The sequence below is a fragment of the Lithobates pipiens genome, unplaced genomic scaffold (assembly GCF_037356315.1).
Source record: "Lithobates pipiens isolate NorthernLeopardFrog02 unplaced genomic scaffold, aLitPip1_a1.2 Scaffold_23, whole genome shotgun sequence".
Taxonomy (NCBI): domain Eukaryota; kingdom Metazoa; phylum Chordata; class Amphibia; order Anura; family Ranidae; genus Lithobates; species Lithobates pipiens.
Genome location: NW_027507785.1, coordinates 42923574 through 42938329, shown reverse-complemented (window position 1 = coordinate 42938329; position 14756 = coordinate 42923574). Strand labels below are relative to the sequence as shown.

General features: G+C 45.3%; 1 protein-coding gene across 2 annotated transcripts in view; it reads left to right on the top strand.

Moving 5' to 3' along the window:
* The window catches only part of ARHGEF17 (Rho guanine nucleotide exchange factor 17), a 363821-nt gene that overhangs the window by 261143 nt on the left and 87922 nt on the right, over positions 1–14756 (top strand). For both annotated transcript variants that reach the window (XM_077451476.1, XM_077451475.1), the window contains exon 5: positions 9224–9340. In XM_077451476.1, the coding sequence (XP_077307602.1) occupies positions 9224–9340 (117 nt within the window). The remainder of the gene's footprint in view (positions 1–9223; positions 9341–14756) is intronic.

Genomic DNA, 14756 nt, shown 5'->3' with positions numbered 1-14756 from the left:
AGATTTAATTTCCATTTAATTTAATTGTCAAAGAAAAGCAACCTAAACTTATTGATGCAGAAGACCTGCACTCTGTGCATTCCTCCCTGAGTGCACAGGGTTTTAAATGTGAGTACCACTCTGTGCAGCCTTCTTCCCTCTCCATTGACTTTGACAGGATGCCTGCAGCAGAGTAGGAACGATGCACCTGTCCCTCCCGGGTACACTAAACACCAAGTGGTACACACTGCACATAGACTGCATGGCCCTGTGTTCAAGGAGCCTTAGGTGCCCTGTTCCTGTGGTACACGGGAGTGCAAAAGCATTTCTGTAACCCCTCCCTAACACATAAGGCTGGGTTCACACTAGAGAACTCAGTGGCTCCGAGCAGGAGTCCAGTGCTTCTCCATTCACAGTTTCAGGTCTGATTTAAGACAGACTTTTGGGCTGAATTCGGACCTGAAACAGACCAAAAGACACACAGGGCTCCTGTGCAATTCGCATGGGAGCCGCTGTGGAGAAGTGCGAACTGGCTCCATAGAGAGCCGGTTATAATCTCCTGCTATGCGAATTGGAGAAACCCGCATCCAATTTGCATATGTGAACCCAGCCTGAAGGATAATTTCACTCCTAGAACAAGTGTATTTATTCTTTTTGTCCCTAACATGTTCCGTACTTACCTCAATCTGAAGGTTGTGGTCTCCAATGTTTGCTTACATTCAGTGTACATGTCTTCACTGTCCTGCCCACGCCTGTACATTACAGCCCCATAGACTTCTATGGCCCGAGATGAAGGGAGGCTAGCCCATAAAAGTCACTGAAACATAAAGATGGAAAATCTAACATTTGGTGTTTTTCACCAGAATTGGAGATGAATCTGCCAAAGGGGCACCTGTTCCAGGAAAGACTGCGGATTTTCCCTCACATGGAGAATCCCTCTGACTTCTGTTGCCCATGGGACAGGAAGGAAAAACCTCTAAAGCCATTTACAACTCTGCCCTAAGCTACATCACTAATCTTATCTCAATATATCACCCAAACCTTCCTCTCCACTCCTCCCCAAGACCTCCTGCTCTCTAGCTCCCTTGTCTCCTCCTCCCATGCTCCACTTTAAGTAAACCAACCCCATATGGCTCCTTGATTGTAGAGATCCAGTCATTTCATGGTGGACATCGGATGGTTCTAGGAGACTCACAAGAGATAAGGGTTGACCTTAGAAGAGTCCTGCTTGGATGACTGGGTTCCAAATAGGCACTGAGGTTGCCATTGCTTTTCTGCCCGTCTCATTCCCAGTGACATGCCCACTCTGGGATAATCACAGCTTTCAGCCACCATGGGTGGAAAGTTTGGTTGTAACACAGCAGAGGACCACCTCCCTATTCTATGTTTTAGTGCTGGACCAATCACCAGGCACAGTCACATGGAGAAAATCACATGCTCCAATCCCAGAATTTTTGGATATTTCCTTGGCTCCCCTTTGGAAAAATGGGGGAGTGAAGCAAAGGTCAGTATGCTTCTGGGGGAAGGGGGCATTAAAGAGAACCTGTTACTTCCCTTCCATGAACAAAGGAAACTCTTAGGAGCAGGGCCCCCCTAACCCTCTTCATTTGAATGATATTGTAACTGTACTGTCCCTCTTTATAATGTAAAGTCCTGTGCAAACTGTTGGAGCTATGTAAACACTGTGTAATAATAAAGTGAAGGGAAATCTCATTAGCAGGACAGACAGCAAAAATAAATCTTTCTTTTTCATACATCATTGGACACAAAGCTACATGATTCTATTGGCAGTCCATATCCCGAGAGTAGAGAACTGGAAGGCAGATTATCTCAGCCATCAGCAGATGTGCCCGGGGTAATGGTCCCTACACCCAGGGGTGTTCCGGGAAATTTGCCAGCGTTGGGGATGGCCAGAGATTGACCTACTAGCATCCAGATTCAACAACAAGCTACAGCAGTTTGTGTCCCGGACAAGAGATCCCCTGGCAATCGGAGCAGATGCTCTGGTAGTTCCATGGAGCCAGTACTCCCTGGTTTATGCTTTCCCTCTGATCCCTCTCCTTCCACATTTTTTGTGCAGGATTCGGAGAGAGGGGGTTCCAGTCATTCTGGTGGCACCAGCCTGGCCCAGAAGGCACTGATTCCTGGAGATTGTGAGACTGACAATAGACAAGCCATGGACACTTCCACGTTGCCACGATCTACTGTCTCAAGGTCCTATATTCCACCCCAATTTACAGTCTCTAAATTCGACAACATGGCTATTGAAGCCAGGGTGTTAAAGGACCGTGGCTTCTCGGGATCAGTGGTGTCTACCCTAGTGAATGCTAAAAAAGCTGTCCCTAGGAAGATCTATCATAAGGTCTGGAAGACTTATATCGCTTGGTGTGAAGCCAGAAAATGGCATCCTCGGAAATACAGGATTGGGAGAATTCTCTTTTCTACAGTCATCTGTGGAAATCAAATTGGCTTTGAGTACAATCGGAGGTCCGATTTCAGCCCGGTTAGTATTCTTCCAAAGGCCTTTAGTCTCCCATTCGCTGGTCCGAACCTTTATACAGAGGGCAACTCATTTGCTTCTCCACAATAGTTCACATGTGGGTCCTTGGGACGTTTAACTTGGTGCTGTCTGTGTTACAGGAACATAGCCAGCATGTGACTCTTCCTTTTTTTTGCCTCTATATGGTACTGGGTGCCTAAGTACCAGTTATATAGGTGAGCCTGTGCTCCAAGTTGATATGGTTGAATCTTACACAGGGCTTAGTTGCCCCACCACCCCATGAAGAGTTGCCAACTCATCCCTTTAATCCAGGAAACATATTAATTGCACAGGTTCTGTGGCTGATTTAATGTGGTAATTAAAAACAGTGACTTACCGTATATACTCGAGTATAAGCCGAGATTTTCAGCCTCTTTTTTGAGGCTGAAAGTGCCCCCCTCGGCTTATACTCGAGTCATCGCTGTCTGCCCGCTCGATCAGCGTGTCGAGCAGACAGACAGCGGCCATTCTATTCAAAAGCCGCGCCTCCGGCTCCGCCTTCGCCTGTGATAGGCGGAACACTGAATTTCCCAGCAGCCTGTGTTCCGCCTATCACGGACATCGTATCATCCTCGTACTACGGACGAGGATGATACGACGTCTGTGATAGGCGGAACACAGGCTGCTGGGAAATTCAGTGTTCCGCCTATCACAGGCGAAGGCGGCGGCGCAGCTTTTGAATTTTACAATGGCCGCCGACGAAGAGGGCACGGGACGGAGGCAAGGCAAGGCACGGCACGGCACGGGACGGGGGCAAGGCAAGGCACGACACGGGACGGATGCAAGGAGGCAAGGCACGGCACGGGAAGGAGGCAAGGCACGGGACGGAGGCTCGGGACAAAGGTAGGCTGGACACACACACACACACACACACACACACACACACACACACACACACACACACACACACACACACACACACACACACACACACACACACATGGATGGAGACACACACAGGGATGGATGGATGGATGGATGGAGACACACACACACAGGGATGGATGGATGGATGGATGGAGACACACACACACAGGGATGGATGGATGGAGACACACACACACAGGGATGGATGGATGGATGGACACACACACACACAGGGATGGATGGACGGACACACAGGGATGGACGGACACACAGGGATGGACGGACACACAGGGATGGACGGACACACAGGGATGGACGGACACACACACAGGGATGGACAGGCATGTCTCACCCTCGGCTTATACACGAGTCAATAAGTTTGCCAGTTTTTTTGGGGGTAAATTGGGGGCCTCGGCTTATATTCGGGTCGGCCTATACTCGAGTATATACGGTATCTGGATTATCTTGGCCTCAGAACCTGTGTAAGTCATATGTGTCCTTGATTAAAGGGATGAGGTGGCAACCCTTCCCCCATGTGACAGTTCTTGGGCCTAGCATTTGGGCAAAGCAAACAGTATCCACAGAGCATAGGAAAATAACAGTTTCCTGCTAACCTACGACTTGAAGTGTAACCCTAACTAAAACCTTTTATTCTTGTTTTGGATTAATGGGTAAAAGTTAGGCCAGTCAAATTTATATTGTGGTCTGTGTCCCCATTAGGGAGACTCACCCCTTTATTCGGGGGACCATTATCATCAAGAAAGAAAATTATTGGGGGAAGTAGAAATATTTACACTTGTCCCTAGAACATGTGGTGGGTAGAAATTCTCCATTGGGGACACCTTTTCCATGGATAGCTGTCTAAAAGGGGAGATCCTCCTGTAAATTCCTGTTGTATCTCGGGGCAGGATGTGAAAGGGAAATGTCCTCATTGGAGCACAAAAATAATCTAACAGGGACTTTAGCCCATCCCTACTCTATTAAAAAATAGCTCATAGATATACTAAACCCTAACTTAGCCTCAACCCTATTCTAACCCTCCCCCCACCAAAAAATCTTGGCTTTGTCTTGTTGAGTGCTGGAAGAATTGGTGCTGTACACACCATTTGTTTGCCAAAAGAGTCTTCTCAAATATTTCACTTTTTTTTAAATCATTAATTTAATTTATTTTGTCCACCTTCTGTACAGGCGAAGTATGTACAGGGTACAGCGAGTTACATTCGACTTTAAGCCGCCTCACTCTTCTTGCGTCACCAAGCCTAAAAATAGCACCCCCGAAAATCCAGCATGAAATAAAATGCGATAGAGAAAGGTCGGCTTCTGATCTTCCCATGTTCTAACAACTTAACATTAAAGAGCTGATTAAATGCCGCACGGGGCCAGAAAATTGAGATACACTTTCTGAATTATCTCATTTATTTTTTTCCATGCGAGTTAATAATGCGTTCGGTGTGGGGGGGGGGGGGGGGGGGGGTGAGGCACACTGCATCTGTGTATGGAGTGGCTGAAGCCTGGCTTCGGATGTGGAAGTGAGGTTAAAGCTGAACTCTGGGCAGTTATAAAAGATGCAAATTAAATGAGAAGTTTTGGGTACTAAAAAAAAGCCATACATACCAGCTGTCCCCTACATGTTCTAAGATTGAGCACTTGATCACATGACCACTGATCGCTTAGTTATCGGTCTTCTCTGAGTGAAGAGCATTGACTATCAGTCACCAGTCTTCTCTCTTCCCCTCCAGTGCTCACTAGACTAGCCGGTAGGAGAAGCTGGCTTTATTTTCAGCTGAGCGCTGATAGCAGGAGCAAGCTGTCAATCAGGCAGTTGGGTGGATTCCTACAATATGGAGCAGCTCTGTAATGTCAGAGTGGACACACGCTGCAGTGATATAGGCTCCAACTCTTAAACATCTAAAGGCCCCCAAATGGTTTTGCTTAAGTTGCACTTGTTAATGCAGATCTAATGAGTTGAAAGGATGATCTGAAGGGAACTTCCATGTAAATATATTTCTTTATCTTGTGGTGCACCCTGGGAAGCAAATCAGTAGACCCATAGCCAAAATTGCTCTAATGCTTTATGATGGGTGCAGAAACGGAAGTGGTTAAAGTGTATATATAATGCTTCTTCGTTTTTCATTTTTGATAGCGTAGGGTTTTTTTTTTTTTGTGTTTTTTTTTATTTATTTTTTATATTTGCCTTCTGTGTCACATGTGAAAGATTTCACTTCACTTCTTGTCTAGTAAATAGAAGGAAATCTCTCCAAAGTGAGGAAATTCCCCTCTTATGCTAGCCATACACTTGTTGAAAAATTGTTTGAACGTGTTTTTCGAAAAATGAACACATAGTCGTGAGAGCAAACGATTTTGCCATCATGTAATGACCGAATTTTGATCGATAAATCACTCAACAGACCTAAATAAATTATTTTTTCATTTATTTTGTCACATATGCCTAGTGCAAACTGTTCGGGCAAACACATTAAAACCTTTTAATTTTTTTGTGCGTTCGGCAGAGGTTTTCCAAACTTTTCCTTTGCTTTTTTTGCCTCAAAAACATCAAACGATTTTCAATTTGTGCCCATTAAGACCCGGTTCACACCTATGCAGGATGCAGTTTACATATTACAGGTGCATTTTGTGTTTTTCAATACACATTTTTGATCCGTTGAAGTCTATGGAACCAGAAAAAAGTCCCTGGCCATTTCCATAAAATGCGAACATGACCCATAGGAAACCATGAGTCTCATTAAATGGACTGTAGTATGTTTCTGCAAAACTGAAAATGCACTAAAAAATGTATAGGTGTTAACTAACGAACTGTCCAAATGACAGATTTGCTAATTTTATCTAGTGTATGGCCACCATAAAACAGCTGACACTGGAAAAAGTGTCCCCAAAAAACTCTTTGGCCTTATTTACACTTGCGGTTAGAGTACGGTAAAAACACACAAATTTTTTTTCCATCCAACCAACCATACTCCCCCTTAAACTGTGAAGGCAGTGGTTGGGGGTATGCTCTGCATCATGGTGCCGCAAAAATGATCTTGCCTGTTGTGTTTGACGGGCAGTACTGAATGCAACCTATTCTACTAAATGGGACTGTGCCGCAACCACGTGTAAAGCTGCCTGACCCCACCACCTTTTACTTCACGTTGAGTCCTTTTTTGAAGTGTTAATACCTTTATGTCAGGGGTAGGAAACTTTTTGAGCACAGTGTGCCGAATAAATGTTTTCAAAGAAATTGAAAGTGACGATTTTATAACCAAAAAAACGTCACATTCTCAATCACGAAAATTCTTTTTTATAAAGTAAATGCTGTAAACTACTTTTTAGTAGTGAGAAATTAACATCCTGCACTCTCATGCCTCAGATCAGCCCCAATTCCTGCAATTCCACACCTTAGATCACTGTACCCCCCCGTTCATCTGCCCCACCACTGTACCACCCCGCACAACTGCGCCAACACTATAGCAACCTGCGCATCTGCCCCACCAGTGTTAAATGCACCAAGAGAACCCAATGGAGCTACATACACGAGACAGTCATGAGGCCAGAGATGTACTAAAAGATATCAACGGGGGGCAACAAACCCATTCCTAAGAGTTTTAAACTTGCAATAAGCAATATATGAGATATATATATATATATATATATATATATATATATATTATTTATTTTTATTTTTTTTTTAACCAAATTTCCTGACCATTAACCTTTTGAAGCCAAGCCTCCTGACCTTTGACCTCCAAGGGAAAACCCTAACCCCTATTCTACCCCTAACCCAACCCTAGTCATGGGTTAACTTGGCTTAACTTGGTGAGCACGAAGCATGGGTTAGTTAACTTGACATCTGCACACTTGGATGGAGGGTGTGGGGCTTTAAAGTGACCTTTGATGCCCAATTACTTGACCTTTGACCTTCAAGGGAAAACCCTAAACCAGTAACTAACCAGTACTTCCCAAATATTAGTATATTTCTTTGAAGAGTTCCATCTTTTGGTAAGTATTTTTCTCTCTAATCAGGATGTCATTCACTTGTTCTATCCATTTATGGCAAGTTGCAGGGTGTGGAGAAAGCCAATACCTAGCTATCAGTTTCTAGCAAGATATAAGGGATGCGCTAATGCAATATATATTGGAGGAGTATATAGTTCTTCGTCCAAGGAGGCATATATTAAAGGGTCAGGAGGAATCTGGACATTTATAAGTAGTGTTTATCACCTTGGTAACATCAGTCCAATATTGTAAAAACTTTGGGCATCTCAGTTAAATGGATTTCTAGTGTCATACAACTGGCTTAGCCAAGTGATATTGCCCCCAGAACTTAACAGACACCATCAGATGAGAGTTCAGTCAGCCACAGCTAAGGAATCCCTAGCAACCTCTGGAGGAACCCCGGTTGATATTGGCAGCATTAGATGTTATTTGAAATATCATATAAGAATCTTTACATGCATTTACAGTTATCCTTCAATGACAAAGTGGTCGTAGACCAGAGGGCTACTGTGGAATGGTCACTGTCACTGACAGCTGACTTTTCTTACAGAACGGTATCATTAGCAGTAATCAGCATGGATTCATGAAGAATCGTTCTTGCCAAACCAATCTATTAACCTCCTATGAGGTTGTGAGTTGCCAGCTAGATAAAGAAGGCCTGTAGATGTGGCGTATCTGGATTTTGCAAAAGCATTTGACACAGTTCCCCATAAACATTTACTGTACAAAATAAGATCCGTTGGCATGGACCATAGGGTGAGTACATGGATTGAAAACTGGCTACAAGGGCGAGTTCAGAGGGTGGTGATAAATGGGGAGTACTCGGAATGGTCGCGGGTTGGGTAGTGGGGTACCCCGGCATTCTGTGCTGGAGGATGGGGTTAACAGTTCAATCTCTGTATTTGCCGACGATACTAAGCTAAGCAGGGCAATAACTTCTCTGCAGGATGTGGAAACCTTGCAAAAAGATCTGAACAAATTAATGGTCTGGGCAACTACATGGAAAATGAGGTTCAATATAGAAAAATGTAAAACAATGCATTTGGGTGGCAAAAATATGAATGCAATCTATACTCGCGCGCAGGGGGGGGGGGGGGGGGGCGGGGAGAACCTCTGGGAGAATCTAGGATGGAAAAGGACCTGGGGGTTCAGCAATGGCATGCAATGCCAAGTTTCTGCCAACAAAGCAAACATAATATTGGCATACGTTTAAAAGGGGATTAACTCCAGAGATAAAACGATAATTCTCCCACTCTACAAGACTCTGGTCCGGCCGCACCTAGAGTATGCTGTCCAGTTCTGGGCACCAGTCCTCAGGAAGGATGTACTGGAAATGGAGCAAGTACAAAGAAGGGCAACAAAGCTAATAAAGGGTCTGGAGGCTATTAGTTATGAGGAAAGGTTGCGAGCACTGAACTTATTCTCTCTGGAGAAGAGACGCTTGAGAGGGGATATGATTTCAATATACAAATACCGTACTGGTGACCCCACAATAGGGATAAAACTTTTTCACAAAGGGAGTTTAACAAGACTCGTGGCCACTGATTAAAATTAGAAGAAAAGAGGTTTAACCTTAAGCAACGTAGAGGGTTCTTTACTGTAAGAGCGGCACGGATGTGGAATTACCTTCCACAGGCGGTGGTCTTAGCGGGGACCACAACATACAGGGATATACAATGTAATACTGACATATAATCACACACACTTGATGGACTTGGTGTCTTTTTTCAACCTCGTCTACTATGTAACTATATGTAAGACATGGAAAATCAAAAAAAAAAAAATGTATTTGAAAAATCAAAATCAAATATTTTATTCTAACCAGTCTCTTTTTTTTCTCTGCAGTTTTCCAAGGAAATCCTGGTCAGCATCTACTCCGCTTACATCGATAATTACCTCAACGCCAAGGATGCTGTTAGAGTGGCAAAGGAAGCCCGTCCTGCCTTTATAAAGTTTCTGGAGGTACACCCAACTCATGACAAAATACGTCTTTTAATTAGAGGGGGACCTGTTATGATATTGTCATATCCGTCACTACTCTTTTATTTGTCAAAAGGATGCCATCTGTGCTTTTTCTGTTGATGGCTAACCCAGAGCAACAGTGAAGTCAGTCAAGGTAGAGCGATTGATGTACATGTATGTTCTGGATCACCAAGTTAAATACTGGAAATGCTCAATGGCAGATTTCTTTCCTGGCGTGTTTCCTTTAACCACTTGCTTACTGGGCACTTAAACCCCCCTCAGTCCCAGACCAATTTTCAGCTTTCAGCGCTGATGCACTTTAAATGACAATTGCGCGGGCATACAACACTGTACCCAAATGAATTTTTTATCATTTTTTTCCCACAAATAGAGCTTTCTTTTGGTGGTATTTAGTTACAGCTCGGAGTTTTATTTTTTGCTAAACAAACAAAAAAAGATGCAAAAAATAAAATAAAAAAAATCATGTTTTAATAGTTTGTTATAAAATTTTGCAAACGGGTAATTTTTCTCCTTCATTGAAGTGCGCTGATTAGGCGGCACTGATGGCTGCATTGGTGGGCACTGATGGGCTGCATTGGTGGGCACTGATGGGCTGCATTGGTGGGCACTGATAGGCTGCACTGGTGGGCACTGATAGGCATAGTTAAGGCGGCACTAATAGGCACAGATAAGGCGGCACCGATGGGCACAGATAAGGCGGCACTGATGGGCAAAGATGGGCACAGATAAGATGGCATGGATGGGTGGCACGGATAAGTGGCATGGATGGGTGGCACGGATGGGCACTGATAGGTACCACTGATAGATGGGACTGATGGGCACTGATAGGTGGCACTGATAGGTGGCTCTGATAGGTGGCACTGCTGGGCACTGATGGGCGGCACTGCTGGGCACTGCTGGGCACTGATGGGCGGCACTGGGTCGCAGCACCTTTGAGGCAGATTGTGGGCACTGTGGGTGGCACTGTTGGTGGCACTGCTGGATGGCACTGTGGGTGGCACTGTGGGTGGCATTGTGGGTGGCACTATGGGCACTGATGGGGGCACTGATGGGGGGCACTTACTTTTATTCAGGATGGCACGGCGGTGGGCAGGTGGGCACTGGCAGGGGGCAGGTGGTCAGCTGTATTGCTGGCCGTGATCGGGACTGATGTCCCGATCACGGCCGCCGGTGATCGGCTTTTTTTTTCTCTCCTCGCGCTGTCAGCGCGAGGAGGAATAATAGCCGATTACCGGCTCCGTTCTATCACATGATCAGCTGTCATTGGCTGACAGCTGATCACGTGATAAGGGGTCGGGATCGACCCCTTGCACGGATCGGTGATCAGGCGAGTCTCACGGACTCGCCGATCACAGGGCGCGCAGGCCGCTCGTATCCGGGACGACGTCAATAGACGTAGTCCCGGAAATGTGGGTCCGCGCTGATGCCGTCATTTGGCAATAGCGCGGATCCCAAGTGGTTAAAGAGCGGTCTAGTTTTGACCAAGGTAAGTATGCATATCTCATATCTGAGTGTGAAAGCTGCAAATCTCTGTAGTAGGTGCTCCTAGAGTGCTAGTGATCTTCTAGACCCTGTGCCCAGTGGATCCTCTTCTGGATGGTAGCTACAGCGACACCCTGTGGTTACCATCCAGAAGAGAAGCTGCTTGCTTGGCACTGCCGCCAATCACAGAATGTTTGTTTTTTAGTTCTGATTGGAGAGAGGGTGCAGTGACGTCACGATATCCACCTCGTCCAATCAAACAATGCCTTATATTCCTTAAAAAATACAAAGTGTTCTATGAGTGGCAGCAGTGCCAAGCAACCTCCTGTGATTAGTATGCAGACGTGAAGCCGGCACATGACTCGGAAGATTGTAGCGATCACTGTACTAATGCCAACTACAGCAGTGGTTTGCAGCTTTGACAGCAATCACTCAGGTATGAGATATGTGTACTAACATTGGTCCATGCTGGAACAATTTAACTATGCAGTAAAAATCATACCTAGAGTTCAACTTTAAAACCCGATTGAAGTCACAGTATGCAGCCATATACACATTGGGTTAATTTACTAAAACTGGAGCGTGCAGAATCTAGTGCAGCTGTGCATAGAAACCAATCGGCTTCCAGGTTTTTTCTGAAATCTTAATTGAACAAGTTGAAGTTAGAAGCCGATTGGCTACCAGACACAGCTGCACCAGATTTCACACTCTCAAATTTTAGTAAATCAACTCTATGACATTAACAGCCTCCATTTTCATAGTTTTCTACTTTCTTGTTACAGCAGGATATATAAATGTAGCACTGACCCCCGAAGGAGCTGCTGGTTTTATTGGGCTTACCGTTACCTTCTTGTCTGTTTCTCCGTCTAGGGATTCCCGTGGTAGATGGCCAAAAGAAATGTGGAAACTGACACTGAATCTTCTTTTGGGTTATTTATTTATTTGAAACAGAGTCTTTCAATGTAGGGTAGAGGGTTAGGAGTAAGTTCAGGTACTTTAGACTGCAAAAATGGAAAATCTCTTATAGGAAAATCCAGAGAATAGCAACCGTTTCACAACTGGATTTTACAACCCCCGGATAGACCTCCATTCACTAGGCCTAGCAGCCGGTAGGGTGTTCGGTAAAGTCTCTGCCACAGAGTTGAGTGTAGGCTGTTTGACAAAGTCTCTGTCACAGACATGTGTGGTACACTGAGTGAGGTAGACAAATTTAAAGAGCTATCATAGGGTACCAGTATCTCTCAGCCGATCCGGCGATACCGTATGAGTGTTGATCCATGTAGTGTCCTTCAACTAAGCCTCCAGGCTCCTTCAGAGAAGCCAGCCTTGCGCACGGCCTTCTCCTGATGAGTCCTCCCCTGGGATTCTTCAGTTGCTGGGCCTCTCCCTTCAGATGAGACGGCACCGGACCACCCTTGGATCAATAGGCACCGAAATCCACTCAGGCCAGTACCTGTAGTTGCGTTGCCTCAGGCCAGCCAGGAGGGCCAGGGGGCTGGGTCAGGAGGACCACCATAACCGAACAGACAAAAAATAATCTCCGGAACCCCGAAGTACGTGATGTCGGTACCTTAAATATCACCTCCCAGAATGCACAGCAGGAGAAAACTCCCACTGGGCCAGTTCCGAGAGAACAGTGGCATTCAATACACCCAGTTAAACTGCATTCTCACACTTGCCGCCGGTGACAGCGACACCTGCGGTCAAGGAGAACCCAGTGCAACCCAGCTGCACTGGTACTGAAACCAGAAATTTACAAAATTAACCCCAAAACCCAACTGGGGTTTCAGGAAAATTAACTTTGAAAAAAAAACATAGCTCCTGCTCGTCAGGAGCCAGCGCTACATAAATATGACTGGACAGTTCAATATGCACCAGCATTGGACCCAGTGCACTCGGTTATTACCAATTACCAGGCCTGGTGTGACACGCCCTCTTTTTCTCGGTCTGTGTGAACACGTGATGTAAAGAAAAAAGCAAAACCAGTTGCAGATCACAATATGCGTTGTAGAGGAGTCTAAAGCAGCCTTTTTCAACCAGAGTGCCTTCTAGATTCTTCAGGGGTGCCTTGGCAAAATGCATAAAATTTCCTCAAATTGCCCAAAGTTGTAAGCATGCTGGTAGGTGGATCTCACCTAATTTTTTTTTGTTACAGAAAGCCACAGGTTTTAATTTGTGAAGCAACCTTAGGCCGGTGTGAGCCAGCTGCTGGGCGTCTGATAAATGATGTCATAAATTTACGAGGAAGACATTGAGCACCTAAGGATGTCCTTGTTTGCCCTTCTCTGTCTGCACTGGGGTCACATTAGCAGAATGAGGAAGGTACACTGAAGGAGAGAAGAAACACTGGAATACTAGTTATTACTAGTGTGCAAAGGTGTATAAAATAACCTCTAATGTTGGGTGTCTTGCGTGTGTCGATGCCACTGCATTATGTAAAACTATTTCATTTTTTTGACATTTTATAGTGGGGTGTAGAAAGGTTGAGAAACACTGCTGTAAAAAATAAAAAGAATTGGGTCTTCAGTCAGCCTGTAAACTGTAAGGAGGTTCAACCACTTCACCGTTTTAAAAATGGCAGAGCAGTGGACATGTATTTTTGGAGTGCTGTTTATAAGAAAACACTGTTAAAGTGGTTCCCCCAAAAATTCAAGAATAGTTTTCCGTGCAGTAAATGACCTAAAAAAAATGAATTGGATAAAAAAAAAAAATGTTTAAAGCGGACCCCCACCCTGAAGTGGACGTTCCGCTCATCTGATCCCTCCCCCCCTCCGGTGCCACAATTGGCACCTTTCAGGGGGGAGGGGAGTGCAGATACCTGGATAATCCAGGTATCTGCACCCACTTCCGGGACAAGCTAGCCGCAGATGCCCTGCCCCCCGTTGTGTTCTGGGAAACGCACAGTTCCCAGGACACAGCGGGGACCAGTGGAGACGCGCAGCGCGACTCACGCATGCGCAGTAGGGAACCGGGCAGTGAAGCCGCAATGCTTCACTTTCCGATTCCCTGACAGAGGATGGCGGCGGGGGCAGCAGAGAGACGAGCAATTGCTCTTCATCTGCCGCCGACATCGCTTTACCCTGGGACAGGTGAGTGTCAATTTATTAAAAGTCAGCAGCTGCAATATTTGTAGCTGCTGGCTTTTAATATTTATTTTAAAGGTGCAGCTCCTCTTTAACTTACCTTTTTATCCCTGATGCTATGCGGTCCCACAAAATCTGCCTCTTCCAGTGCCTGGGCTAAACACGTCACTTCCCATTCGGCGCCACCGCTCGCTAATGCTCCTGGGAGATGTGTGTCACCATTTCCCAGGAGACAATGTGCAGCGCCGAGGGCTAGAGCTGTTGACAGCGCTCGAAATTGCGTTTACTGCACATGCGCGAGATCGGGGATAGAACGGGCGGTGTATGCTGGTCCATCAGCAGCACAGTGTCCCAGAAGAGGATGCCTGTGGGCTTTACATGCCCACAAGCAAGATGACAACCGTCAGGCTAAAAAATATATAACTTATTTTGTGTGGCGAAAATGGACAGCAGAAGTCAGTTTAAAAGGAACATGTGAGTTATATATTTTCATGATGCCATGAATTATATATTGTCATGATGCCAAAAAAAATAAATAAAAATTGGAGACAGTGGAACCCCACTTTAATATACCTAGGGATTAATATTTGAGTGTGGGTTCACTTTAAATATTATTTGTCGTTGGTGTAAAACTCCAATGAATAGACACAGTCCCTACACCAAATCTAGAGCAGTCACTGTTTACATGTCAGAATTAATACTGTAAATGAATTCTCCTCACTGGCCGCAGTACACCAAATTCCCAGAATCCCATGCTCTGCCAAAAGGGCTGTTTATCATGACACATCTTTGCTCTGGATAGTTTTATTAGGCCCAATTGTATTGTTGGC